The 26,779-nt window shown below is 33.6% G+C and overlaps 1 protein-coding gene and 1 long non-coding RNA gene across 2 annotated transcripts; one reads left to right on the plus strand and one right to left on the minus strand.

Annotated features, from left to right (window-relative positions):
• Positions 1-418: 418 nt before the first annotated feature.
• Positions 419-26,302, minus strand: mcm6l (MCM6 minichromosome maintenance deficient 6, like). The gene is given in 17 exon segments (NM_001025533.1): positions 419-616; positions 1,560-1,699; positions 10,874-11,074; positions 13,565-13,676; positions 13,800-13,961; positions 14,484-14,612; positions 15,786-15,941; positions 16,071-16,178; positions 16,952-17,093; positions 17,196-17,337; positions 17,718-17,868; positions 18,644-18,789; positions 19,661-19,826; positions 21,099-21,348; positions 23,329-23,439; positions 25,945-26,091; positions 26,161-26,302. Coding segments are annotated over 17 exon segments (2,475 nt in total). The 5' UTR covers positions 26,250-26,302; the 3' UTR covers positions 419-493.
• LOC137488212 (uncharacterized) lies at positions 3,076-3,766 on the plus strand. Its single transcript, XR_011007160.2, has 3 exons — positions 3,076-3,139; positions 3,297-3,346; positions 3,645-3,766. It is a non-coding gene; the product is annotated as an uncharacterized lncRNA (long non-coding RNA).
• Positions 26,303-26,779: the final 477 nt, after the last annotated feature.

Consider the following 26,779-nt stretch of genomic DNA (forward strand, 5'->3'; position numbering starts at 1 on the left):
AATATCATTCAAATTTTAATAAGCAATCAATATCTTCAAACCAGCTGGTGGCAATAAGGACCAGACAGTAAATCCAATTTATAATACATCTTATTTTCATTATGCTAAGTAGCTGTATAATTTATATTACATCTTATTTTCATTATGCTAAATAGCTGTATAATTTATAGCTGTATAATTATAAATCGTTCAGATCACTCAGATTATGCTACATTTCTTTAAATAAGACCTCCATCTAATACTCCACTTCTTATTACATTGAATTATACATCAGTTTTCACATTAGGATAGAAGGCTAAAACATGAAATGCCCAAATGTCCACCAATATAATGGCTTCAAACTACTGACAGCTATAAATATTGAGATGAACTGAAACATGCCGCCACCTAGTGTTCAAACAAACACATGGCAAAAGGATGCAAAAAAGAAACATTTATTTATCACTTTATTTTTTTCAGTAAAAATGATCAAGATTGGTAAATCCAGCTTGGATTAGTCTTCCAGTATATAATTGGGATTCACAACCAGAAACGGATCATCCTCAGAGACGGGTTCTTCTCCATCCTCACTGATCTTTTTCAGCCCTGTTTTAGTCAGCTCTATGATGATATGATCCTAAAACAGAAAAAGGCATTTACAGAGAGAGTTTTGAATTTATTTTACACACACACACACACACACACACACACACACACACACACACACACACACACACACACACACACACACACACACACACACACACACACACACACAACACACACACAATCTTCCTATCATTAGGTATTTTCCCATATTTTTTTCTTGAAAGCACATTGAAATGAATATAAAAATGTCTGCAGTGACTTTCTATTAAAGCTGTGTGTCGATCATCGCCCTTCCTATGCAGCCTCTGAATCAGTGAATGCATGTATAAGCGCTGACTGACGGATGCGCTCTATGTGGTAAACCAATCTCAGCTCAGCTTCTGTATTGCCATTTAAAAAGGAACTAAAGTGAAAGTTTAAATGTTTAGCTAAAGTTTAAATGGGGTGTGCAGAAGCTGATCCGGGTTTAAAACGTAATATACATGTTTTTTTATCACTCAGTTTATTTCACCCACCCATTTTTTATTTTTTTCCCCACCATCACATCCCTTCCGGGACTCCGTAAAGCATTAAGAGTGTTAAGTTAAAGTACAGATGCGTTTTAAGCTAATCTAAAATGTGCCCTGGACCACAACACTTTTTTAATGAGATTTATACATCATCTTAATAAAAAAAAAATATTATGAAAGGCTAAGTTGTCCAAGATACAGCTATTTCAAAAATATAATTTAAAAAATGTTTAAAAATATAAGTATTAAGAAAAATCACCTTTAAAGTTGTCCAAAGTGTTATTAAAATCAAAGATGATTTAATAGTTCTATCTACATTAGGTGAATAATTTTTTGCATAAAAGGAAAATCTTAAATTTTGATCAGTACATTGTTGGCTATCAAAAATTTACACACACGCAACATACGACTTTGTGGTTCAGGGTCACAAACAGCGTTGCAGAGAGATAAATGCATACTAACAAAATTGATGAGTCTGTACAGCACTCTCTCGATGAGGTTCTTCTTAGCAACGAGTTCAGCTTCTGAATCAATTTCACTCTCGATCTCCTTCAGGTACCAGTTAATGAGTTCACTCTTCTTCAGAGACGAGTCTTCATCCACTAAAAACACAAAACTAATATTAAAGACATGCTTAAACAGATAAGAAAACACCCGTTATGCTTGTTTAAGTCTTCGGTTTATGCTCTTTATATTTTTCAGTTGATCCTCCACTTGATAACTGTAATAAGATTAAATATAAGACTTTATTTTAAAGTTATGACACCAACCCAACAAACACACAACGTTGCCTCAACGTAGCGACCTTCCTACAACGTTGTACCAACATTGCAAAAAGGTTGAGGATTCTACGTTGTTGCTAAAGGTTGTCACAACGATGCATTAAGGTTGCCATTTCAACATCATGAGGGTCGCATGCTTTAGGTTGTGCTTAGGTGGCGTGGACAACCACTGTACAACATTTACTGGTCACAGCTGAATCAGTTTAAATTTCAACAAGCCGTCGTCTCATTCATCAACGACCGAGGAGACGTGAGTATTGCTTTATTTCTTCTTGCTAAATAAGATACATAAATCGTGAATATTCAAACAAACCTATGATTTCGACAACAATCTGTTCCAACATTACACACACACAAAAGCCGTAATGAAGTTATTACGAGCGAGTAAATTTCGGCATTCCGTTAACGGACGACAACAACATTAAAATCATTATGTTAAATCTCTCGATAAAACATTTCCTGATTATTTACCTACGCCTTGTCTTTAGTCAAATGGACAATAATGTTTTTGAAGTTCAGTTTTTTCCATATCCATCGTGATCAGTTAGTATGATACTTCACACAAGCCGACCCACTTTTTACAAAACACACAAAATTTTTAAAAACAAAACACCTCTGTGCAGATTGCATCCCGTTAAAGGAACAGTTCACTCAAAAATGATTTGTACTCACGAATTATTTGCCCTGTAAATAATAAGTGATTCCAAACCTTTAAGTTTCTTTATTCTGTTGAACACTAAAGACTGTAAGCATTTGCTTTCATGGTAGGAAAACACTATGGAATTAAATAGTTACAGTTTTCCAGCTTTATTTAATATATCTTCTTTATTGTTTAGCTGAAAAAAAAGCTAAATAAGTTTGGAACAAATAAAGGATGAGGCTAAAATGGCAGAATTGTCAGTTTTGGGTGAGCTATCCCTATAAGTTAAAGTATATAAATTGAGGTTCATATGCCTAATTAATATAGATAGTAATTAAAAGGTCTGCTAGTCTAAATTTCTATTTTGATTGGTCTTTTGATGTTTTATTTAAAACCCACTCTTCTCTTTGCTCAACAGGCTATTTTTACATGGAGGTAATCTTCTATTGATAATTTCTGGATTTTAATTATGCGTAAGTTGCATGAAACTATTGTTTAATCACTCACTGTTGTTTTCAAATTACTTATGTAACTTGTCTTTCAGAATGTTTCAGCTGTTAAATTCACCTCAGATCAGTGTTGCTGTAATTCCTGATCTATGGAAAGAAGAATTGAATGAGGTAAGAAGTATACTATTCTATTTACCATTAAATTTAGTTATGTTACCTAAAACAGCATGTCCATAATGTGGAAAATAGATCATGCTTATGAAAAATTACTTTATTATTTTGTACAGCTGTTATTGAAATGACACTAAGTTTAACATTCCATTAACAGCGAGCAACGCCACAACTACAGGACCTCTTCTTTCTCTTCTCATAATTTAAGTGAGTATTCAGAGACTAACTCTGACTTCTGTTAACTCAAACCTGTTTTCCCTGTCTCTCTAAATTTATTTAATTGTTTGTAATTTTGGTATATGATATATTATTGAAACATTAAAATAAAGTAGTCTACATAATTACTCTGGAGATTTTATATGTAATGAAATTACAATAAATGTCTGAAACTACAATAACTTGCTAGTCATAGTCATTTCCTGTGTAGTGCTGTTGTGTCAAGCTCTGATCTGTCCTCTCTTGTTCACTGCCTATTTTGACTTGTGTCTGCTGTGGATCTCTGAAGCTGGATTATCCGTTGAATTTGTTTCTTCCTCTGACTGCTTTCTCCATACCAACAACTACGACTGGTCTTCAGCTGCGCTCCCCGGTCTGCTGTATTCTCCAGTCCAGAGTTTCACTGCCCAGTGTTTGAATTTTAATTTATATATTTATTTATATATTTATTTACATTTTAATGATTTCTTGTTTACTTTTCTTGTTTGTTTACCCTTTAGTTTAATTATATATATATATATATATATATATATATATATATATATATATATATATATATATATATATATATATAATCTAAACTTTATTTTATACTGTTTGCTTATAATTAGATACTGTATGTGTACTGTATGTATTAAATGTTGTGAAATATATAATAAAAAGTTTGATTATATTCATTTGTGTGGCATTTTTACACTTTAAAGTTTACACATGCAGTTGTTAAATTAAATAGGAAAAATAAATGAACAATATTTCATATTAAGCAATACTGGAAAAGAATTGCTGCTTATCCTGTATTCTAGGCAGTATTGATAAACTGCCACAAAAAAATATTAATACAAGTAGTAAGAACGCCGCCTCGCGGTTGCTGAATGTCGCACGACAACGTTGCTACAGCCTTCTCACGTCTTACATTTCTACGTTGTGACAATGTAGCGAGCACGTAAGCAGCAACGTCGCCTTTAAAAAAATACAACGTTGTGCAGACATCGCTACAACGTAAATGTGTTTGTTGGGAATAGAGTGGAGGAACTATGACGTCAATATGTATGCAAAAACGGTCCGTGTATTATCCGTTCATTTGATTATTCCTTTTATTACGGAAAACGAAACATCAGAAAAACGATGAATATTTCGTTTTTCTGTTTATTCTGTAGGCAGAAAAAACGGAAACTCATCTGTTATTCTGCTTATTAATTTAAAACGAAATATTAAAACAAACACAAAACCAAAACGAAATAATGAGTCAAAAAATGGTCCGTGTACGGTCTGTGTACGTTTTGTTCATTTGTTTTCCATTTTCAAACGGAATAAAGGAAATGGAGAAAACGGCCGTTTTTCCGTTTTTCTTTTGCTCACGAGAAAACGAAAAAACGAGATTTTGACTGGATTTTCGTTTTTTGGTTTAGGGTAGGAAAACGGATAAACGACTATTAAATTCATTTTACACATGTAGGCGGTGCTGAAACGCCCACTTTCCTCTAATTGGTCAACCAAATCTGCGCTCGTGACGCCACCCTCAAAATAAAAGCCTTACACGCAGGCTTTTAATTATTATTATTTAATTATATATTAACTAAGTTTACATATTCTATCATTTGAACCACACACAGTTAGCAGGCTTACATTCATTGCGTATGTATGAATTAAATAAAAACGTAAATCAGCAGTATTCTTAGACATTTGTCATTAAAATAAGGTCATAGTTCACTGCCAAGCTTCTTGCTGCTGTGCACCTGATGCAGAGCAAAGAAAGCCATTTCCGAGGAGCACCTGGTTTACATGATTGTTTCAGAGCTATTGTAGGCCTAAATAATAGCCTACTCTGTACAAAATAATAATTTATTATTATTATTATTATTATTATTATTATTATTATTAGGCCTATTATTATTAGTATTGTTATTATTATTATTTACTTAGTTATTCAATGGTTGTAAGAACACATTGGACCCTGCATGGGGCTATAATAAATGGTACCATTTGTTTCTATTGGATTTTCTCCTATTTTAATTTAATATATGCCTTTAGCCTATTGTAAATATTTATTTGATACTTGAATACTTTTTTGAGAATTGAATACTTTTTTATTGCAACGTCAAAGTAGGCCTGTCTTATTATTATTATTTTTTGTTATTATTTTGTCGTTGTTGTTGTTATTATTATTGTAGCAGGGACATAGCCACAGGTGTGGCAGAGTGTGCTGGTGCCACCCAAAGTGGCATCTTGCACCTGAAAATAGATGCCTTCGCGCTCAAGCGCGCGCAAAAAACTTGCACAGGCAAAAGTAATAGATAAAAAAAAACATTCTAATTATTTGTTAATAAAATAGTGCAACATTATTCTCAATCAGTGTAGGCTGAAAAAATTAAGATCGCCAGCATTTCAAGGGTGGTTTTATTTTTAGTTCATTGCTGTGACGCGCTATATTTTACTAAGGCTGCATGAGACTGCGCATCTTGCTTATTTTCTCTATTTTACATACAGAACATATCATACAGTCCAGGTTCTACCGTTCTAGTGAGTGTGGGGCATTGCTTTACAGTGGTAAAGTGGATTATTTCTTGGCAAATTCATAATGATTCACTTTGTTTAGTAATAAATTTCATAGTTATAAAATAACTACATTTCAAGAATATGTTAACACTTTCAACTATTTAGGATTATTTATTGCATCAAAAGTAATTTCAAAGTAACATTAAATGTACGTATAAACTGCTTAATTTGTGTGTGTAAACACCTAAGATGCAAAAGGCTTATTTAGATCAGAATAGGCCTACTAAATGCAACGGTCAATGTATGTAAACTTATGACCTAAAATGTCTTAAATGACTAAATTTAAGTCTTTTTAAGTTTTTAAATAATTTAAGTTTAACAAAAATTATTTAAACTTTAAACTTCAAATTAACAGAGTATGGCAAATAAATTGTTTATTAAATGGAGGTCAGGTGTCTATCTTAATTATAATTATTAAATATTATGACACTATAATTTCGTTGGTGTATTGGAGAGTACACACCTTTTAATTAATTAATTTTAAATAAGTGGTTTATCCTAAATAAAATGCAATGGGATCGGTGTGCAATGAATAGTTTGAAAACCCCTGGTTCAGACTAGACGAGCTAGCTGTCTGTGCGCTGCGCTAATAACTTGGCATTTGCTCTTTTCGGTGCTGCCAGATGCATTTATAGTGCATAAAAAATAAAAAAAGGTAATTCGGTAAAGCGCGCGATGCGCGCAGAAATAAGCGCACTATATGCATATGTCGAATTAAGTTCTCTTTTTCTTTAATCAAGACTTTTCCATTCGAGGAATTACAGTTATTAATAGCTTAGTCCTTATAAACGATCAGTTTATAAAATACACAATTTACGGATCAAGCCTAATGAAGAATAAGAAGAATATGCAACGCATTATGATCCTTGAATGATCAGAGCGCATTTATATAAACTATATATTTTATATAATCCATAAATATTAAAAAACATTATACATTTAAAGTAATGGAACATTATATGTTATAAAATCTAAACTATTATTTAGGCTACAGGCTAAATAAAGGCGCCTTTTCGGGGCTGTTCATCGCGTGCGTCAAAGAAAAGACATGACACAATCTCTATAAAAACTTGTTGTTTATTTACAATATCTAAAGGGATATAAAACATCTAACATGCATCTCCATTCTCAACGAGTTTGTGTTCTGCATCCTTCACAGACCGAGGTCTCATTCCGAGGTAATCTGTAAATATTCTCATTTGGTTCTGGCACATTCTTGATTAAAGGTGAAACTGACCGGCGCAACGGATGATTTGTCATCTAGGGTGACTACAGTTATAATACAGGTTATAGAACTATTTCACTTTAATTTCATATTATTATTTTATTAAACAAACAAACCAGTTTTTGTTTTGGCTCTGCATGCAGCGTATTGGATCTTTGAAGCATTGCACTTCAAATGTTATTCCTTTTTTTTTATTGTATTTTTAATATTTTTAATTATACAACACAAAATTGGTTCTAAACAGATACATTTTCCTATAGGCTATGCTGAAGTGTATATTTTTGTTCACACGGGTCCTATACAAAACTGTGTGGATGGATGATTTGTTTCTCCGTGAAAATCACTCATTTAATAAGCAAAACAGGCCAAAATGTTGTTTAGCTTGCGTCAAACTGGATGGACAATTTACAAACATATTGAATACAAAGGCTGGTTATTTTATGCAATGAGGGACAATAGGCCTATTACAAATTAAAGAAAATTATTTGCATATTAAAACGAAAATAGGCTATATAATACAACAACAGATCCTACCTCGTAAGAAATGACTTTAGATAATGTAAATAAGCATCAAGGTTTTTTTTGAGATTGTGTGTCTATTATTATTATTATTATTATTATTATTATTATTATTATAAAGCCCTTGCTCTGAAACAATCATGCAAACCAGGTGCTGCTCGGAAATGGCTATCTTTGCTCTGCATCAGGTGCACAGCAGCAAGAATTGGCAGTGAACTATGACCTTATTTTAATGACAAATGTCTAAGAATACTGCTTTACGTTTTTATTTAATTTATACATACGCAATGAATGTAAGTCTGCTAACTGTGTGTGGTTCAAATGATAGAATATGTAAACTTAGTTAATATATAATTAAATAATAGTAATAATTTAAAGCCTGCGTGTAAAGCAGGTCGCACACCAGAAGCGCCGCTCGGCGCCGCGACACGGCGCGTACATGACAGATTAAAGTATCGCACACCAGACGCGCACATTCGAATGATATTTAACATGAAACTAATCAGATGGCGCTCTGTGGCGCGGCTGAAAAATGAACTGCGTCCTGAGCCGTCGCCGGGCGCCGCCGACAGCCGCCGACTTGCGGCGCCGGTGTGTGTATCCTGATAGAAACCTATGTTTAGAATTCTAAAATACATGGCGCTGCGCGGCGCGCCGTCGAGCGTCGCTTCTGGTGTGCGACCTGCTTAAGGCTTTTATTTTGAGGGTGACGTCACGAGCGCAGATTTGGTTGACCAATTAGAGGAAAGTGGGCGTTTCAGCACCGCCTACATGTGTAAAATGAATTTTAAAGTCGTTTATCCGTTTTCCTACCCTAAACCAAAAAACGAAAATCCAGCCAAAATCTTGTTTTTTCGTTTTCTCGTGAGCAAAAGAAAAACGGAAAAACGGCCGTTTTCACAATTTCCTTTATTCCGTTTGAAAATGGAAAACCAATGAACAAAACGTACACGGACCGTACACGGACCATTTTTTGACTCATTATTTCGTTTTGGTTTTGTGTTTGTTTTAATATTTCGTTTTAAGTTAATAAGCAGAATAACAGATGAGTTTCCGTTTTTTCTGCCTACAGAATAAACAGAAAAACGAAATATTCATCGTTTTTCTGATGTTTCGTTTTCCGTAATAAAAGGAATAATCAAATGAACGGATGATACACGGACCAAAAACCCGGAAGAGCAGTTCCAGTTCCATCGTCCTTAAGTCAATGGGTTTTTTGAATGGGATTTCGGTTAAATCTCTTAAATAATGTTCATGGCTAACACAATCTCAAGATGCTTTCACGTTTAATTCTACGACATAACACATCAGTTACAGCACACTCTTGATTTTTTAAATCAGTTATGCTTCTTTAAAAAGACTGTTGCTATCAAGCTGCTAAACGAGACTACAGGCGGTGTCGAAGACATTATACGTCATCGAGCTGATCTAGTCTGAAGCGGAGGTCGCTTGTGTTGGGCATTTGGATTTTCACTGTTATTTAAGTATTTTCATGAATTGTATTTTATAGTTTGTAGTATTATTCTAATTGGGAATTCAGTGTGTAGATAATGCCTTCACTTGAAAAGACTGTCGAGACAGATTAATTTGTTGATCATTTATTTTAATTAAACGATATTATGGGGATACTGCTGAGCAGCTCTTTCCTTCTCTCACTAATGCAAACGTGTGTATAAATGTGTAAAATTACATACATATTACCTGATCAATTGATTTTTATTTATCTGAACACATTTAACTCTGTCATAACTGCAGTATTTACACTTCTTAAAATGTGACTGTAGGAGCTACTTTTCGCTGTACTTCGTGACAAAAAAAAAAAAAGTATAATGAATGTTGTCATTTGTTCCGTGTCCATGATGGATGTTGCAGGCATATAGACTTGTCCCTCACGCCTCATCTCTGTCATCTGTTGCTAAGGTTAGCACGTGAGTAACATACAATGTGCTGACGTCACAGGAAAGCACTGTAGTCCATTTACAGCCTAATGTTAACTTTTTTTAGTTCTTGCGTTTGCATTTAAGATCCAAAAGTGCTAGATGTTTCATTATTCGTGTGACAAACCGGTTGGACAAAAGGTGTAAGTGTAATGAACAGTGTTTGAACACAGAGCTTATTATTTACAGTCTTCGAAAAACCAATGGCAAAAATCCTATCGAGGGAACCAGTTTTATGCTAGCAGCTGACTAGCCTACAAGGTGAATAGTTCCTCCACTCTATATGTCTGATTGATGATCATGTAGGCACAGAATGCAAACAATGCCATTAAAACTGACACACATTTTGCAAATTTTTGCTGCTGAAAATCATCAATTACCGTTATGATTTAGGTTGTACTATAAAAACGTTTATAGATTGCTAAATGTTATAACAAATTAAGCAGAAGCAGGAAACACATTTGTGTTTGTTCTTATTTCTGATTAAGTAAAATATTAGGATAATCCCCTAATACTTTTTATACATATCTTTTGTCAAAATGTTGCACCCTTTCCTGCAGCACCAAGTGCTCCCCTATAAGATTTAGCAAATTCAACATGTTTCCTCATGGTTCAGAAAGCATAAACAGCCTATGAATGCAATCCATGTTGTTGTTTACGTACAACACTGAACTTCAACTCTGGAAACTGGACTGACACCAATTCAGTTTAATAGAACAGTGGTGCTCAAATGTTTTTCATCAAGTACCACCTAGGAAAAAAGTTGTCTTTGCAAGTACCATCATAATGAGCAGTATTGAAATTCAGTAGCGTATTAGGTCCAGTAAAGCAGCTAAAACTCTGTAGAGTTCAAAAACGAGGCATATTCATATCATTAAGAACAATTAAATTAAATTGTGCTTTTAAAAGTTAAAAATGGTAGGTTACTTTTCTTAAAAAGTAAAAAAAAAAACGAAAAAAACTTTGTTTATCAGCAGCTGGAAATGTTGCCTGGACCTCATAAATATAGACTGTCATCATATTCATATATAAATCATTTGATAATTTATTTAAATATATATAGCATGTACATATGACATATTTGATTCATCCGCATACCACTAGAAGGAAGCCTGCATAACACTAGTGGTACACGTACCACAGTTTGAGAACCACTGTACTAGAACATCTATGTTAAGCTGCTTTGACAATATACATTGTAAAAGTGCTATATAAATTAAGATGAATTGAAAATTGGTATTTTAAATTAGATATATAAAAAAAAATGATATTGAGACTCACGCTGCTCCATCTTCTGCATGTGCAGCACCAGCAGGTTGGAGACTCTCTTGTACTCTGCAAAAGACATCCTGAGAGCAGGTTTGGCTGCGGCTGGTTTCTCTGGTTTTTCAGTCTGATCAGTCTCCATGTCCTCCACTGCATGACCGTTCACATCACCTCCATTCTGACCTTCAGTCTCCTTACCAAACAGCTCATTCTGATCTGTGGAACAAACATTTTTGCTTCACATTAAAATATGTGTGACCACAAAACCAGTCATGAGTGTCAGTTTTTCAAAAAATCTGACAGCTGAATAAACGAGCTTTCAACTGATCAAACTATGATGGGACAATATTTCTGCAACCTGAGGTAAAAATAAAATAAAATAAAATAAAAAATAGGAAAAACTTGCTGCTGAAAATAATTACAGTAATAAATTTACAAAATAATCGTGATCTTTATTTAATATACATTTTTTTTGCCATAAAAGGAAAAAAATAGATTACATTGACACATACAATGCTTTTTTTGGGGCTAATGCCAGTAATGTCCAAGCAACTCATTCTGATCTGTAGAACAAAGGTTTTTGCTTTACATTAAAATGTGACCCTGAACCACAAAAATCCACACTTTTCAACTTCGTTTCCTCTGATAGCTGAATGAATGAGCTTTCCACTGATTAATCTTTATGATGAAAAATATTTTAATATCTGTAATCTGAGGGTTTAAAAAAAAAACAAATCTTAATTGAGAAAACTTCCTGCTGAAAATATTTACAGTAATAAATGTACAAAATAATCTTCAGGAACATTATCTTTACTTAATATACTAATTCCTTTTGGCATAAAACTATTGATTTTTTTACCCATACAATGCTTTTTTGACTATTACCAGTAATTGGGCCAAGCAACTTAAGCTCATTCTGATCCGTGAAACAAAGGTTTTTGTATTAAATTGAGACCCTGGACCACAAAATCAGACACATATCGGTCAACTTCTTTACCTCTGACAGCTGAATGAATGAACTTTCCATAGATGAAACTTTATGATAGGACAATATTTTAATATCTGTCTGAAAACATCCTACTGAAAATATTTACAAGGAAGACAAGCTTTACTTAATATTGTAATTATCTTTGGAATAAAGGAGAGAGGGAAAAAAAATTGATCATATGAACTCACAATGCATTTTCGGCTATTCCAAGAAATAAGCTTGAGCAACTTAAGTTTTGATTAGTGGTCCAGAGTCATGTTTCTGATTTGACGTCAGTTTGTGAAGTTCACTTCATTGTCATTCAGTATGAATGGCTTACATGAAAGGCAAAGGCCTCTAGATCAAGCTTATTTTTAGCTAAATAAAATATGATCATGTCTTGATTTTTAATTATTTAATTAAGACAGTAAGGTCTGACTCTGCTTAGACAAAAGTCTGGTTACTTAACAGAAATAATGTCCAGTATAGAATATAAAGGCATGCTGCAGTGGAGAAAGAATGAATATTGTGTATGACTCCCATGAGCTTGGAGGACTGCATCCATACATCTCTGCAATGACTCAAATCACTGATTAATAAAGTCATCTGGAATGGCAAAGAAAACGTTCTTGCAGGACTCCCAAGGCTCATCAAGATTCTTTGGATTCATCTTTAATGCCTCCTTTTTCATCTTACCCCAGACAAGTATGTCAATAATGTCCATGTCTGGTGACTGGGCTGGCCAATCCTGAAGCACCTTTACCTTTTTTTGCTTTCAGGAACTTTGATGTGGAGGCTTGGATTTGGTTTGGTTAGTAATATAATGGGCAGCACACATGTCTTGATACCTCAGGCTGTTGATGTTGCCTACCACTCTGCAGTTCTCTCGCAAGCCCGCGTACTGAATGTAACCTCAAACCATGATTTTTCCTTCACCAAACTCGACTGATTTCTGAGAATCTTGGGTCCATGCAGGTTCCAATAGGTCTTCTGCAGTATTTGTGATGATTCAGTGCAACAGATGATTCATCAGAAAAATCCACCTTCTAGTGGATCATTTAGAAAAGTTGCAGAAGTAATTCTCTTACAACTGGGATGGACGACAAGACTTTTGTCAAGTAGTATAGTGTTTAAGCAGCTTTAGGTAGATAAAGCAAATAAATATTCCTGAATGGCTTGTTTAAGAGACATGATATAGTCATGTAATATATAACAGGCAAGACTGTCATTTACCCGATTCTAACTCAAGCACTTGAGATGTTATGCAAAAAGCGTTGGTTATACAACTCCAGCATGTTACAGTGCACTATAAATTTTTGTATGTGTTCAAAAAACAGGAGTATAGTCAGTTTCTCTCAAGATGACACGAGTCAATCCATTAGACTTAAAAGCACTTGTTTTTTTCCAGCTAATGCCGTATCATTTAGATGCATTTTGCATTCATTTAAGTCAGGCACGTAATCAGTAACCACTGTGATGCTTGTGCAGTGCTCTCGTGACCGCATCAATCCACAGAATACAAACTGAAAGTGCAGGATTTACAGCTATTTAGTACACCCTTTTTTCCAACATGAAGAGAAGAAACTTTTAGTAAGTTCACAATTTGAACCGTCTCAATCATCTGAAGGACTTTTAAAGTCCACTTGAGCAACACACAATGATCCTCACTGATTGACAGTCTGCTTTCACAAAATGTAACTGAATGATGCTCAGAAAGACAAACAGAAACTGCCTCTCACCGTTTATATTGTCTTCATCATGCTCCTGGTCAAAATTGATATCAGGCGAGTCGACACGAATGATGGACTTATTCAGGAGCCTAAATGCCTCTTTCACATGTTTGGGTTGAACCTTTCCAAAAGCAAAAGCACATGCTTTAAACTCCTCAGTAAACAGTGATGTTTTGAAGCAGTTATTTTTTTATTTTATTTTTTTATTTTTTATTTATTTATTTTTTTTAAATCGCTGACAGACCTCATCTGAGCAGTAGAGCCTGGCCATGCCCTCAGACAGACGCAGCATACTCTCCAGCTGCCTCACGGTGATCCGCCAGGCTGATTTAGTGGTTCCTCCTCCATCACGCTGCCGCAGACGCTTGTACTGATCCACCACAAACTCCTGGGCCTCCACGGTTATCTACAAACACATGTATAGGAGGACAATTATCTAAACAAAAATCAATAAAAAGCACAGCGACACCAGATATTATTTTCATCTTATATTAAAATCTGCAAGACATTACCCGGGCTGTCTAATTTTGAATTAAACTTAATACTTTGGGTACGGAAAGTATTCAGACCCCCTTAAATTTTCAACTCTTTGTTATATTGCCACCATTTACTAAATCATTTTTCCTTCAATGTATATACAGCATCTCAACTTGAAAAAGACATAGAATTGCAGATTTTTTTGCAAATTTATTAAAGAGAATAACTGAAATATTACATGGTCGGTCCCAAGCATTCAGACCCTTTGCTCAGTATTTAGTAGAAGCTCCCCTTTGATCTAATATAGCCATGAGTCTTTTTGGGAGAGATGCAAGTTTTCACAACTGGATTTGGGAAAATGATTTTAGCAAATGGCTGCAATATAACAGAGTGAAAAATTTAAGGAAGTCTGAATACTATCCATATCCACAGTTTAATGAATGCATCTTGCCTTTGGCTGAAACTGGCGGGCAAACAAGATGTATCGCTGGATTTCATCAGTACTGTAAACTCTTTCTACAGATTCAACATTCCTGGCATGAAGATCAACAATACGCCGGGCAATGGCATAGTCTGTTACCTGGTAGAAAAGCAAAGTATTGGTTAAATGGTTTTTTTTTTTTAAACTTTGACATATACTTTATTAGGGTTAATAAAATAGGGTTAATTTATTTGATTATTAATAAAGTCAAAAGTGTAATAATGTGAAATACAAATAAAAGAGGGTGAAACACAAATAAATTAAAAATAAACAATTTTAAATAAAAATAAAAAAATACATTAAATAAAAATATGAACACACAAAAAAAATATTTAAACAAATTCAAAATAAAAATGTATAAATGAAAACAAAAAAATTACTAAAATACATAAATTTAAATAAATAAAAAAATAAAAATAAAAATAAATAAAAAAATGTATAAACAAAAATAAATACAAATGAAATAAATAATAAAAACTATCATTTAAAACAATCGTTTAAAAATTTATATAAATGAACAAATATATTTTATATACACAAAAATAATTTAAACAAATTTAAAAATAAAAATATATAAATAAATGAATACAAATAAATAAAAATATACATAAATAAAAAAATGCATGAATATAAACAAATAATAAAAATGAACAAAAATTTTAAAAGTATATAAATAAAACAATAATATACATAAATATAAAACAATAAATAAATAAATAAATAAAAAAAAATAAAAATATATAAAAATTAAGTGTATAAATATAAATAAAAAAAATAAAATACAATAAATAAATTATATAAAAAAAAATATGCTTAAATATAAATAAATTAAAGGTATCTATAGTAATTTATTTCTGCTATAAAAAGCTGAAGTTTCAGCATGATTTCTCCAGTTTTTTTTTATGATGGCTAATGTTCAAGAACTGGACTTTAAGATTAATTGATGAGCATTAAAAAAAACAAAACAAAATTTGTAATCACTTTATCAAAGCTTCTGAATAGATGTATTTTAGATGTATAGTCTTAATGCCATTTCAGCAGCAATTACAACATTCATGGCAAGATAAGTAATAAATATTCAATACATAATTTACAATCATAGTTTTTTTTAATAAATAAGCATAATGCAGCAAATACAAGGATAACAATGATAGAATGTGATAACATTTCAATTTAGTCCCTTACTGAATAGTAGGAAATATTAATTACATTAAAAAAAAACCTTAATAGTACTCTTAATAGTCTAATTCAAGCATTAAAATGTTGTCTGACCTCATTGCATTCATCCACCAGAATGAAGAAGAGATCAAATCTAGACATGATGGGTGCAGACATGTTGACGTTCTGTTTCAGAGACTTGGCACGGTTGTATCTGCCATCTATAGGGTTGGCAGCAGCCAAGATGGATGTGCGGGCATTCAGAGTGGCCTTAAACAGAACGATTTAGACAAAGTGGATTACAGAGTGAGGAGACTATGCTTTAAGACAAAACACATGCTCAACAGGAGGATACAAACACAAACACACACACACACACACACACACACACACACACACCTTAACTCCTGCCTTCGTGATGGAAATGGTCTGCTGCTCCATTGCTTCATGAATGGCCACCTGGTCCTTAAGATCCATCTTATCAAATTCATCAATACAACAAACCCCCTAATGTGTTGGTAAAAAAAAAAAAAAAAAAAAAAAAACATAAGTATATGCATAGCAACAAGAATGTTAATATTAACAATGCATATAGGTTATGTTTGCATCAAAAGATGTGAAATTGACAAAACTGGAATCACATAAAACATTTGAAAATATTGCGTACTTTCCATCTAAAGTCAAAGAGAAGAAAACCATTACTGTGTGATGAACTGATTCAGTCCACAAATAAAAATGAAACACCCGAAATTACAAGAACCTGTAAAAAAATGTGGATAGCACGGTGATGCAATGAGGTTATAGCACATAATTCGATTAACATGTAAAATGAGATCATGAAATGAACACTTAAAAAGCAACTCATGTAAACACATTAGTTTAATCATTCTCTTAATTAAAGCAAATAATTTGATTACTGATGTCCATGTAAACGTAGTCAATGTCATCTACCACGTTAGCTGAATTGGTCACATGACTGCATCGCATAACTAAAATGTGTTTTCATTTTTGAAAGCCTCCATTTTCACAGTCCACATTGCAATATGAAAATCTGCATTCTCAAATTTATGCACTTTGGACAGACATTTTTGTTTCCTAAAATGCTGTTTTAGTGTGTACAGAAGGCCAAAAACAGAGAAAAATATGCATTTTTAAATAAAATTGTATCACTGTGAACATGGCCTTATATAGATCTTGACTTTCCATAAGCATTTTTTCCTGCAATATTCCAAAATGCACAAAAACATGTGGATGGAAGAACTATAAACTTGAAAACATACATTATCTGCTAACATGAGTGCTCCTGCTTCAATGACAAACTCATGCGACTCTTCATCTTTGACCACAGCAGCAGTCAGACCTGCGGCACTGCTGGCTTTACCACTGGTGTACACCGCTCTGGGAGCAAAATCCTCCACATGCCTGAGCAAAAAAATAAAAAAAACACACACATACATGCATCCAATACAGCCATTAGGTTTTCTATGTAATATTTAAATTCATTGAAAGTGAAATCATATTTACTTGAGAAACTGGCTCTTAGATGTGCTGGGGTCTCCAACTATACACACGTTGATGTCTCCACGCAAAGACGTCCCCTCCATGGTTGTTTTAGCAACACCACCAAATAACATGAGCAGGATGCCACGTTTAATCTCATCATTACCTGGAAAAAACAGACAGAAATCATTACCATTAAATAAAATTTCATGCAGCTGTTAGTTCAGTGCTGAAAAGATAACACAAGCTGAATTAATCCTATAAGCCAGGCATGTCAAAGTCAATTCCTGGAGGGCTGGAGCCCTGCAGAGTTTAGTTCCAGCCCTGCTTCAACACACTTATCTGTAGGTAACAAACAAGCCCAAAGCACTCAATTAGTTTCATCAGGTGTGTTTAATTAGGGTTGGAACTAAACTGTGCAGAGCTCTGGCCCTCCAGGAACTGGCTTTGACATCTGTACAATAAGCTAATATTCAAAACCATGTTTACTTGCCACTTATACGATAATAAACTAGGCAGTAAATGTGAGCAATGAGTGCTGAGCACCATGAATGGTGGGGAAGAGACTCGTGCAGAGGTTGTGATAGAGATTCTTGTCTTGGCTCATCTCGAACACTTTCTCCCACTCCAGCACGGTCATCTGGTTCTTCACGCTCTCAGCTGTCTGATCCTCCTGACGAAGCTCCTTCCCTCCAAACTAACAGAAAAGCAAGAGAAACTAAAATTACAAACAAAAACCTTCCAATTAAAGTGATATAGCTGAAAATGCTCAAATAAATAAACAAAAGAAAAAGCTCTAAATTGGGAAAGCATGTAAGAATGTCTAGAACTGTTGCCATCAACCAAAGTGATTTATTTTAATTGTAGTTTTTCCACATTTTAATTATTTTTTAAATGCATCCACACTGCAGAAATATTTATCCATTTGACAAAATACAACATTGAAGTGCTGATTCAAACCCACCATATCGGTTAATGATTTTGTACCTCCAAAACTATTAAAGTTGAAACTTCACATTTAGCAGATGCTTGTCCAAAGAGATTTACAATTGATGATGCATTTAGCAATTAGAGGAGTGTTTTTACAGGTGGCCCACTTACCCATGGGAAGATTACTTCATGAATGTACAATTTTTGTAATAAAGATTGTAAGAAGGTGTAAATGTGCAAAACTGGTGCAAGTGTCGGTTAAAGTGTCAGAGAGATAGAAAAGTGTGTTAGCTACAGGCAGTTTGTCAAGCCCAATCACCTGTGTGAGGCACACTCAGAATCTAATTTTATTTTAGCCTCAATAGTTAGCTGCCAAAATTGGTGCATCATCTTAATTAAAAAAAAAAAGTCCATTAAAACTAAAATGCCAAATATTTTAATGTAAAAAAAAATTACGCACCCAAATATTTCAGACCTAATTGTCGGGCCTAACAGCAATGATTATCTACAACAATTTATGTTTTATGCAATGAACATCTCACCCGTGGGTTGGTTGGCGCCACATAGTTAGCCAGGAAGGCCAGTCGGTAGGAGAGCTCTCGGACACCCAAAGCTTTGAGTCCCTGAATACCATCAGCTTCAAAACCCTCCTTCCCAGTCACCCTGCTGCTGGTTTCTGCTCTTGTGCCTGAAAACATGAGAAATACTATTCAAATATGACATAAGTTTGCATTTACTTAACCCTTATGTGTGCTGTTGGGGATGTTTTCAGCCACTTTGGAATGATTTAAAGTCATAATTTGGCCACAACTTTCTTTGCGTTTTAGCAAGTTAATTGATTTTTGGTGACAAATCTTATTTTGATATACATTTTGGAAAAATGCTTTGAAATTAAAAAAATACTAGGCAAATTTACTACATTTCCATTAAGTTGGTGGCTGTTTTTACCCCACTAACTTCCATTATAATTTGTTGCTTGTTTTCACTCTTGGGAAAAGGTCATTTTTACTGTTGATCATCAGTTGCAATGCAAAAAAAAAAAAAAAAGCTTAGTTTCTGGCTTAAAATTATATGGTTAGATGGAGTATTGTGTATGTATGTGTGTGTGTGAGTGAGTGAGTGAGTGAGAAACCTGCGTGTATTTACCTTGATATGTTTGAGAAAATAAAAAATAAACAGCTCAGCTCTCAGAATAGTAAACACAGCAAGTATATAATACAATCTGCGGTTTTACACCATAGGACTGAAACATTTTCATTTAAAGCCCATTTATCATGCCAACTAAGGATCAACAGTAAAAATGAAATGTTTTACCTCTTTCAAACAGGGAAAAAAAACAAACAATCAATAATGCATGAATATATGCCGTCATGGCTTTGCAATCAAATGCTTGTATTGTGCTTATAATAGAAGTCAATGGGGCAAAAACCACCATGAACATAACTAAAGGGTAGTCAATTTGAACTGTACACAAGGAGTTCAACTGGATACCGATATATTCCCAAAAATTAAAGAGAGGCATACATTTTGGACTTTTTATTAATGGAAAACATGAGTACCAGCAAGCGCCATGGCGGACACATCAGGAACAACAATCAAAGTGCCGGTGAAGTCACAGCGATCTCCTGCTTGTGCAGTTTCCACAGCCTCTGCTCTCAGAATCACCTCCACACTGCGGGGAATTGATCCTCTAGGCAGCTCTGCCTGCGTCTCCTGGATGCGCACCTGATACAGAGTTACAATCTGTGTGAACCTGAAGTTTCAGAGTCTTTTATTCTAGTATGTTGATGTACTTCCAACTGAAATTGAATATTGAGTAGTGGGCGGGGCTTTCTTTCTGCACATCATTCCCTAGTGGCAAACTAACTGTAAGAGGGGCGTGGTTAAGAATATTGTGGTTGAAGCTGTCAAACCGATGTCAGAGAAGCACCGCCCCTCAAAATGTGGAAGCAAATGGTCAGATTTTGATAGAAGATTACCAACACTTTTTTTTCTTCAGTAGATTAACTTGGATTAATTGTTCACCTTAAAATAAAGAAGTGTGCTGGCAAAATATACATTGTAAATTATGATTTCACAAAGACTTTAAGATCCAAAAAATACTTACGTTTTTCCACAAATATATTTACAGGTGAAAAAGATAGAGTGCTTAAAACAATGACTGATGCACATATAAGCATATACAAGAGTTAAAGTCCCCAAGAAATCAAAATTGTTAGTATTGATATGTTAAAGTCTTCAGTTATCTATAAGCTAGTGTGCTCCAAAACATGTATTTGATGCATATAAACATTGATAGCTTCCAGGTTGCAACTTCTGCCTAAATGGATCAACAATTTTTTTCAGTAACCGTATCAAATTAACCAATCAAATGCTCTCTAGTACAGGGGTGCCCAAACTTGGTCCTGGAAGGCCGGTGTCCAACAAAGTTTCAGACACAATCAGGTCCTGGGCTAGCTAAATCAAGCTCTTACAAGGCTTTCTAGAAACATCCTTGCAGGTGTGCTGAGGCAAGTTTGAGCTAAAATCTGCAGGACACTAGCCATCCAGAACCAAGTTTGGACACGCCCGATCTAGTATCTGACATGTACTTTATAAGAGAGATGTTTTAGAGTGTAAATATTAGTTCTTTTGGTGTGAAACAAGTCTACTTTCGCATTAATATTACATGAAACGATGCTAGTATGCATTGACTTCCATAGTATTCGTTTTTCTACTATGGAAATTGATGGGTACTAGCTACTCAGCATTCTTCTAAATATCTTCTGTGTTCAAAGAAAAAAAAAAATATCAAAGTTCAAAAACTGCATTAGTGAGGTGCAAATGATGGGTTAAAGTTCATTTATGGGTGAACTACTCTTTTAACCCAAAAGTAAAATAGTGAGCCTTATGAAACAATCTAATTCACTCCAATTTAAACCAGATGTACTGAAAAGTTTTTATTTTTATTTGTAGTCTGGTTGCAAACTGTAAAAGGAAACGCAAGTGTACCCTTACCTTCTGGAAGTCAACGAAGCGTGACTTGTTGGTGTCGAGCATGAAGCGGCGGCGGTTTGCGCACACTGGGTTCTTGCAGATGGTGGGCTGAGTGTATTTGAACTGCTGCTCCACATCTTTGATGACCGACTGACAGTCCAGGCAGAGGAAGGTGCCGCTGACCAGCTCTGGGTGCACAGGGTGGGTTCGGACCACCTGACCGCTGATGCGCAACAAAGTGCCAATACGTACAGTGGAGAGCTCACGAATCCTGGACAGCACAGAGAAAATGACTCATTTCACATGCAGAGAAGGTACCGATCAAAACAGAGACTATTTACATACAGGTTTAGCTTTATACAGTACAATAGGGCTCCACAATATTGGAAAAATCTGACTTTGCGATAATATGTTTTACTGCAGTATAAATAGCGATATTAAAATATTTTCACCAGATGAATAGAATGGCTCTATTTGGAAAGACTTCATTAATTTAGACAGGTTGGGATGATCTAGTTTTATGCAGTGCATTTGCATAAATTATAGTAAACTACAAGCATATATAGATATGACAGAGCAGAGAAAAAAGTAAAACAAACGGCGCTTTATTGTTTTTCTGAAGAGTCAACAGAAATCAGGTACAGAAATTAGACAATCAAATGGAAAATAGCATGGTGATCATTGTATTAATTTAATAATAATAATAATAATACTATTTAATAATACATTTGTTTAAATATTTAATAAATAATCTAATCCTGCAATGTGACTGTTGCAGATACACATTGCAATATTGATAGTAAAACAATACATAGTGCAGCCCTACTGTAAGGTAAGTGTTGTAATGGGCTCAATGCACAGCTAGAGTTTTAAAGCCAACGATAAACTTCCGGTGAAAGCTTAATGTGACCATTTTCAATTCCACAAGGTTGTTTTAACAGCACTGATGTTGTAATCTAATTACAATAAATTCAGTTAAATAGACTTAAGCATTCATTTAGTTGTTCAAGTGTAAAAAGAGATGAAAGACTGTGTAAACACTAGCTGCATCAGTAGCAACAGGCTAGCGCAGAAATTCCATTGAAAATACTGGGGTAAAATAAACTGTCATATTAATAAGAGATGGCAGGGGAAATGAAATTTAATTCAGCGTTTCTTGTCCGATCAGAGACACACTTCATATCGTTTATCTAATAGGCAGTGAAGCTCGCAGATTTGAAAAAAAATAAAAAAATTGAAACAATTTTGTAATGGAAAGTCAGTTCACCGGAAGCCTCTGGGCTGCCTGGCTAAAAATTACCAGTCCATGTGCATATAGCCCTTTTTTTATTGCATATAAAAGAAATATTGAAATAAATGATGCAAGTGGCTTAAAGGGATATACTTCTCACCATTTACTCACACTCAAGTGGTTGTAAAGTTTAATAAAGTTTATAAATACAAAACGAGATATTCTGAAGAATGTTGGAAAGAAAAACATGACAATGACATGCATAGTAGATACACAAAAACTATAGAAGTTCAAGGCTGTTTTTAAAGGCTCATTCTTCAGTAAATATTTTGTGTTCAACAGAAGAAAGCAGCTCAAACAGGTTTTGAAATAAATGGATGAGTAAATGGTGACAGTTCTAATCTTGGGGTGAACTATCCCTTTAAAACAGTGCCCAAACTAGGGCCACCCACGGGCCAGAGTTGGCCCATGGTAAACTTTGATTTGGCCCGCCATCCCTCTGAGAAGAGAGGAAGAATAACGTGTCTCGGGATTAATTCATCTTTTTGTTTGTTTTATGGCTAAAAGCTAACAAATTAAATGTTTCAGTTAAATGGCGTAAATTATGTTTTGTTATTTTTAATGATTTTGTTCAAAGGTACGTACTGTTACCCAACAATGCAGAGGCTTTGGTGAGCAAATCAAGTCAAAGGCAAATTCTGCTTGACCTGTGTATTCAGTATTGAACTCCAGCATGTTATGAATGTGACTGTTCATGTTTTTATGGCAATAAGTTATCATTTAAAAAGTTGTACTGCATTAGCATTACTTTAAATCATATTAACTTTCTATTTATTTGGAAATATTAGGAAATAAATTAGGACATTTCCAATGACAACTTTAAGGTAGTACAGTTTAGTATATTTAACTTTGGCCCATGGCTTGCAACGATTTTTGAATTTTGGCCATTCATTTGAAAAATTTGGGCACCTCTGTTTTAAAGAGAGTCTACAAAAAGTGTCTAAGCACAGAAATGGTTACTTTTGCCTTGATGGAAACTCCGAAAAAGCCACATAAAACTCTTTGGAAGGTGGAATATTTCCATGATCTCTGGCAAAGTGACGAACTGCTCTGCAGAGAAACGGATAAACCCTGAAAAAAGAAGAAACATAATTATGAAAGATGACAGTACAAATTAGAGTATAAGATTATACACTATATGAAACTTTATGAAAGGTATTTTCCCAAAATAATCAATTTAAAGGTTATTACATATTTGATTTACATTAAGAAAGCTGTTTTCACAGCTATTCAAATAAATGTATGAAATTAAATGAAAGCTTTTTCCATACTATCAGCCAGTGGTGTAGTTGGGGCTATACACATGTATACTGCATATGCCTACTTTTTTTTTTCCACAAGCTGTTTGAGTATTACAACTTCTGAGGATCGATCATTGCGCATACCCTCAGTACACTCACTTGTTTTGCTGATTTAACTTCTTTAATTTACGTGTATTTGTGTCCCATTTAACTGTATACCAAATGTTTTTTTTTTAAAAGATATATATATATATATATATATATATATATATATATATATATATATATATATATATATATATATATATATATATATATATATATATATATATGTAATTCTTTTACTACGGGCACGTTTACGTCCTTTGATCATATATCCAAAAATATATATAATTTTGTTGAAATTCCTCTCTCTTTGTCAAACTAACAATAAAACATACTTTAAAAAATAAATAAATAAACTACTTTTTTATTATTATTTTTTTCATATTTTTCAACCTCCTTTTAGGTGTCAAAAATCACTGTTTTCACCTTGTCGTACACCCAGAGTTTAAAACTTCAACAATGAAAATAACATTTTAAAATATTATTTATCTGGTATCTATTAATGTATCTTAATGAAGCACTAGTGAAATAATTTAAATATTTTATAGTTATTAATGTGAGACTATTAGCAATATTATTTACACAAAATATAGCTGTCGCACAGCATCAGTGTCATTTCCACCACAACACAGAAATGTCGCTTGTGTGAAAGATTATTAAGGTGCTTTCTATGAAAATGAATAGTGCCATCTGAGCACATGTTCAAGATGGAGAGAATTAATTTTTATCAATACATGAAGAAAAATCACGGTAAATATTGCTTGATAAGGAAATACAATTATTCTGTCATTTTTAAACATGCTGTACCTTCAAAGTTGTTTTTAAAAACCAAACAAAATTAAGGTAAAGAAGACTGTTTTGCATACATGGAAGGAGAGTATCAATTCAAAGCTAATCGGTAAAGCTATTTTTCAATTTTTCACAATAAACTGTTGAATTGTCATTTCCATCCCCACAAGTTTTAAAAAAATATTTTAAAACATATCACACATTAAGTTCATGCTATAGTTAATTTACAAATTCAGTTTATTTATTTTCTAATAAGCTCTTAACCAAATTAATATATAAAATTTTAGAGTGTGACAGGTGTACAATTCAGCTAACAACTAATTTATTTCGTTGACAAATGTATAATTATTATATATATATATATATATATATATATATATATATATATATTGTGGAAAGATTGGTTAAACTAGATACAAAAATGATCCTAGACAATGTTTGACTGCCATAATTTATTTCATTTTGAAATAAAAGCTGTTTATTGAGATGTGGTGGAAATGATATTTGTTCAGTTCACGATGGACACATTGTATCTCTTCTTCCAAGTTTGTCGTCTTACAGATCTTATAACTAGACAAATTGTCTAAACTTATAAGGCTGTTACGTTAATTTTAAAACAATGTTTTTTTACTCGACTTCATAAGGCTAAAAGTGCCCGTAGTTGAAGAATGGCCTATATATATATATATATATATATATATATATATATATATATATATATATATATATATATATAGCTAATGAATCAAAGAAACATTTCCTTTTGACGTTTCTTTACCCACTTTTGAAATTTATGTTGGGTTCGTAATGGTACACCACCTTTTTTTTTTTAAGGACGACACCACTGCTATCAGCAAATAATAATACCTGACCGTAATAACATATTGGAAAATGGTTTGATCACACTTCACAATAAGGATTCATTAGTTCATGCATTTACTAACATGAACTAATAATGTACAACACATGAACAGCATTCGTTAATCATAGTTCAACATTTACTAATGCATAATAAAAATCCAAATTCATGCTTGGTAACATTAGTTAACGTGAAGCGTTACCAAACTAAAATTAACAACCCATTAACTAAGGTTAAAAAGCATGAATAGATCATATATGCATTGCTCGATGTTTGTTCAAGCTAGTAAATACATTAGCTAACACAACCTTATTTACATGTTCCAACCTTGTTTGACTTTCTTCGGTTGAGCAGAAAATAAGGCATTTTAAAGCTGGAAACCTGTAGCCATTGATTTCCGTAGTATTTGTTTTCCTAATATGGATGTCAATGGTTACATGTTTTAGTTTCTTTGAAATATCTTCTTTTGAGTTGAATATAATGAAGAAAGATTTTAAGATTTGGAACATCTTGAGGGTGAGTAAAACGAATGTAAATTTTCATTTTTGTGTGAACTATCCCTTTAAATCATCAGTTGTTGACCTGTAGTACTCCTCCTGGATGGTGGTGGCGAGCTGCTGGTTGTAGTGCTCGATGTTGCTGAAGCTCACGGTCAGCGTGTTTCTCTCCGGTCGGATCAGCTCCTGCGCGTCCGACAGATATAGAGCGTCGCCGTTTTTATCCTGAAACCTGACAAATCCCAGACATAGATTATAAAACACGTAAATCCATCTCATAAGTGCAACCAGCTAAACTCACTCTTCCAAAAACTCCAGAAACAACTTCTGACACTTCTCGGACAGTTCATCGCGCACGTGCACGCCCGCCGCTTCGACACCAGGCTCCATCACTCGACCAACACACGCACACCTGGAGCAGGTAATGACTCAGCCAATCATATACAAGCGTCATGACGTCAACCAAACGACGTAAGTTTCCATAAATTACTGATAAACATTCGAGTATGTTGTTAACTTCTACATTTTACAAGGTAAATATTTTATACATAAACAGAAATTTTCGAAATGTATATCAAAATGCAATATTTTTTATTAGAAATGGAAAATTAAAAAAAAAGTCTCAAATGCAAATTAAAAACAAAAAGAATGATTTAATGTTAATTTCATGAAGGAATTTCTCTCTAGTAATGATCCCCCGCTGTAGTCGATAATTTTATCCTAAGTTATTATTGTTGTTTATATGTATAGTAGTATTTTATAATAATTTTAATTTTTTTATTATTTTTTTATTTTATTTTATATATTTTTTTAATTCTTTTTCTCCTGTTATATCTTTGCTTCATTATCATTTCTGGTTGTTGTTGTTGTAACTAGTAATGTTTTTGGATATAGCATATATCTGAATTGTTGTATTATTA

This window comes from Danio rerio, chromosome 2, assembly GCF_049306965.1.
Source record: "Danio rerio strain Tuebingen ecotype United States chromosome 2, GRCz12tu, whole genome shotgun sequence".
NCBI lineage: Eukaryota > Metazoa > Chordata > Actinopteri > Cypriniformes > Danionidae > Danio > Danio rerio.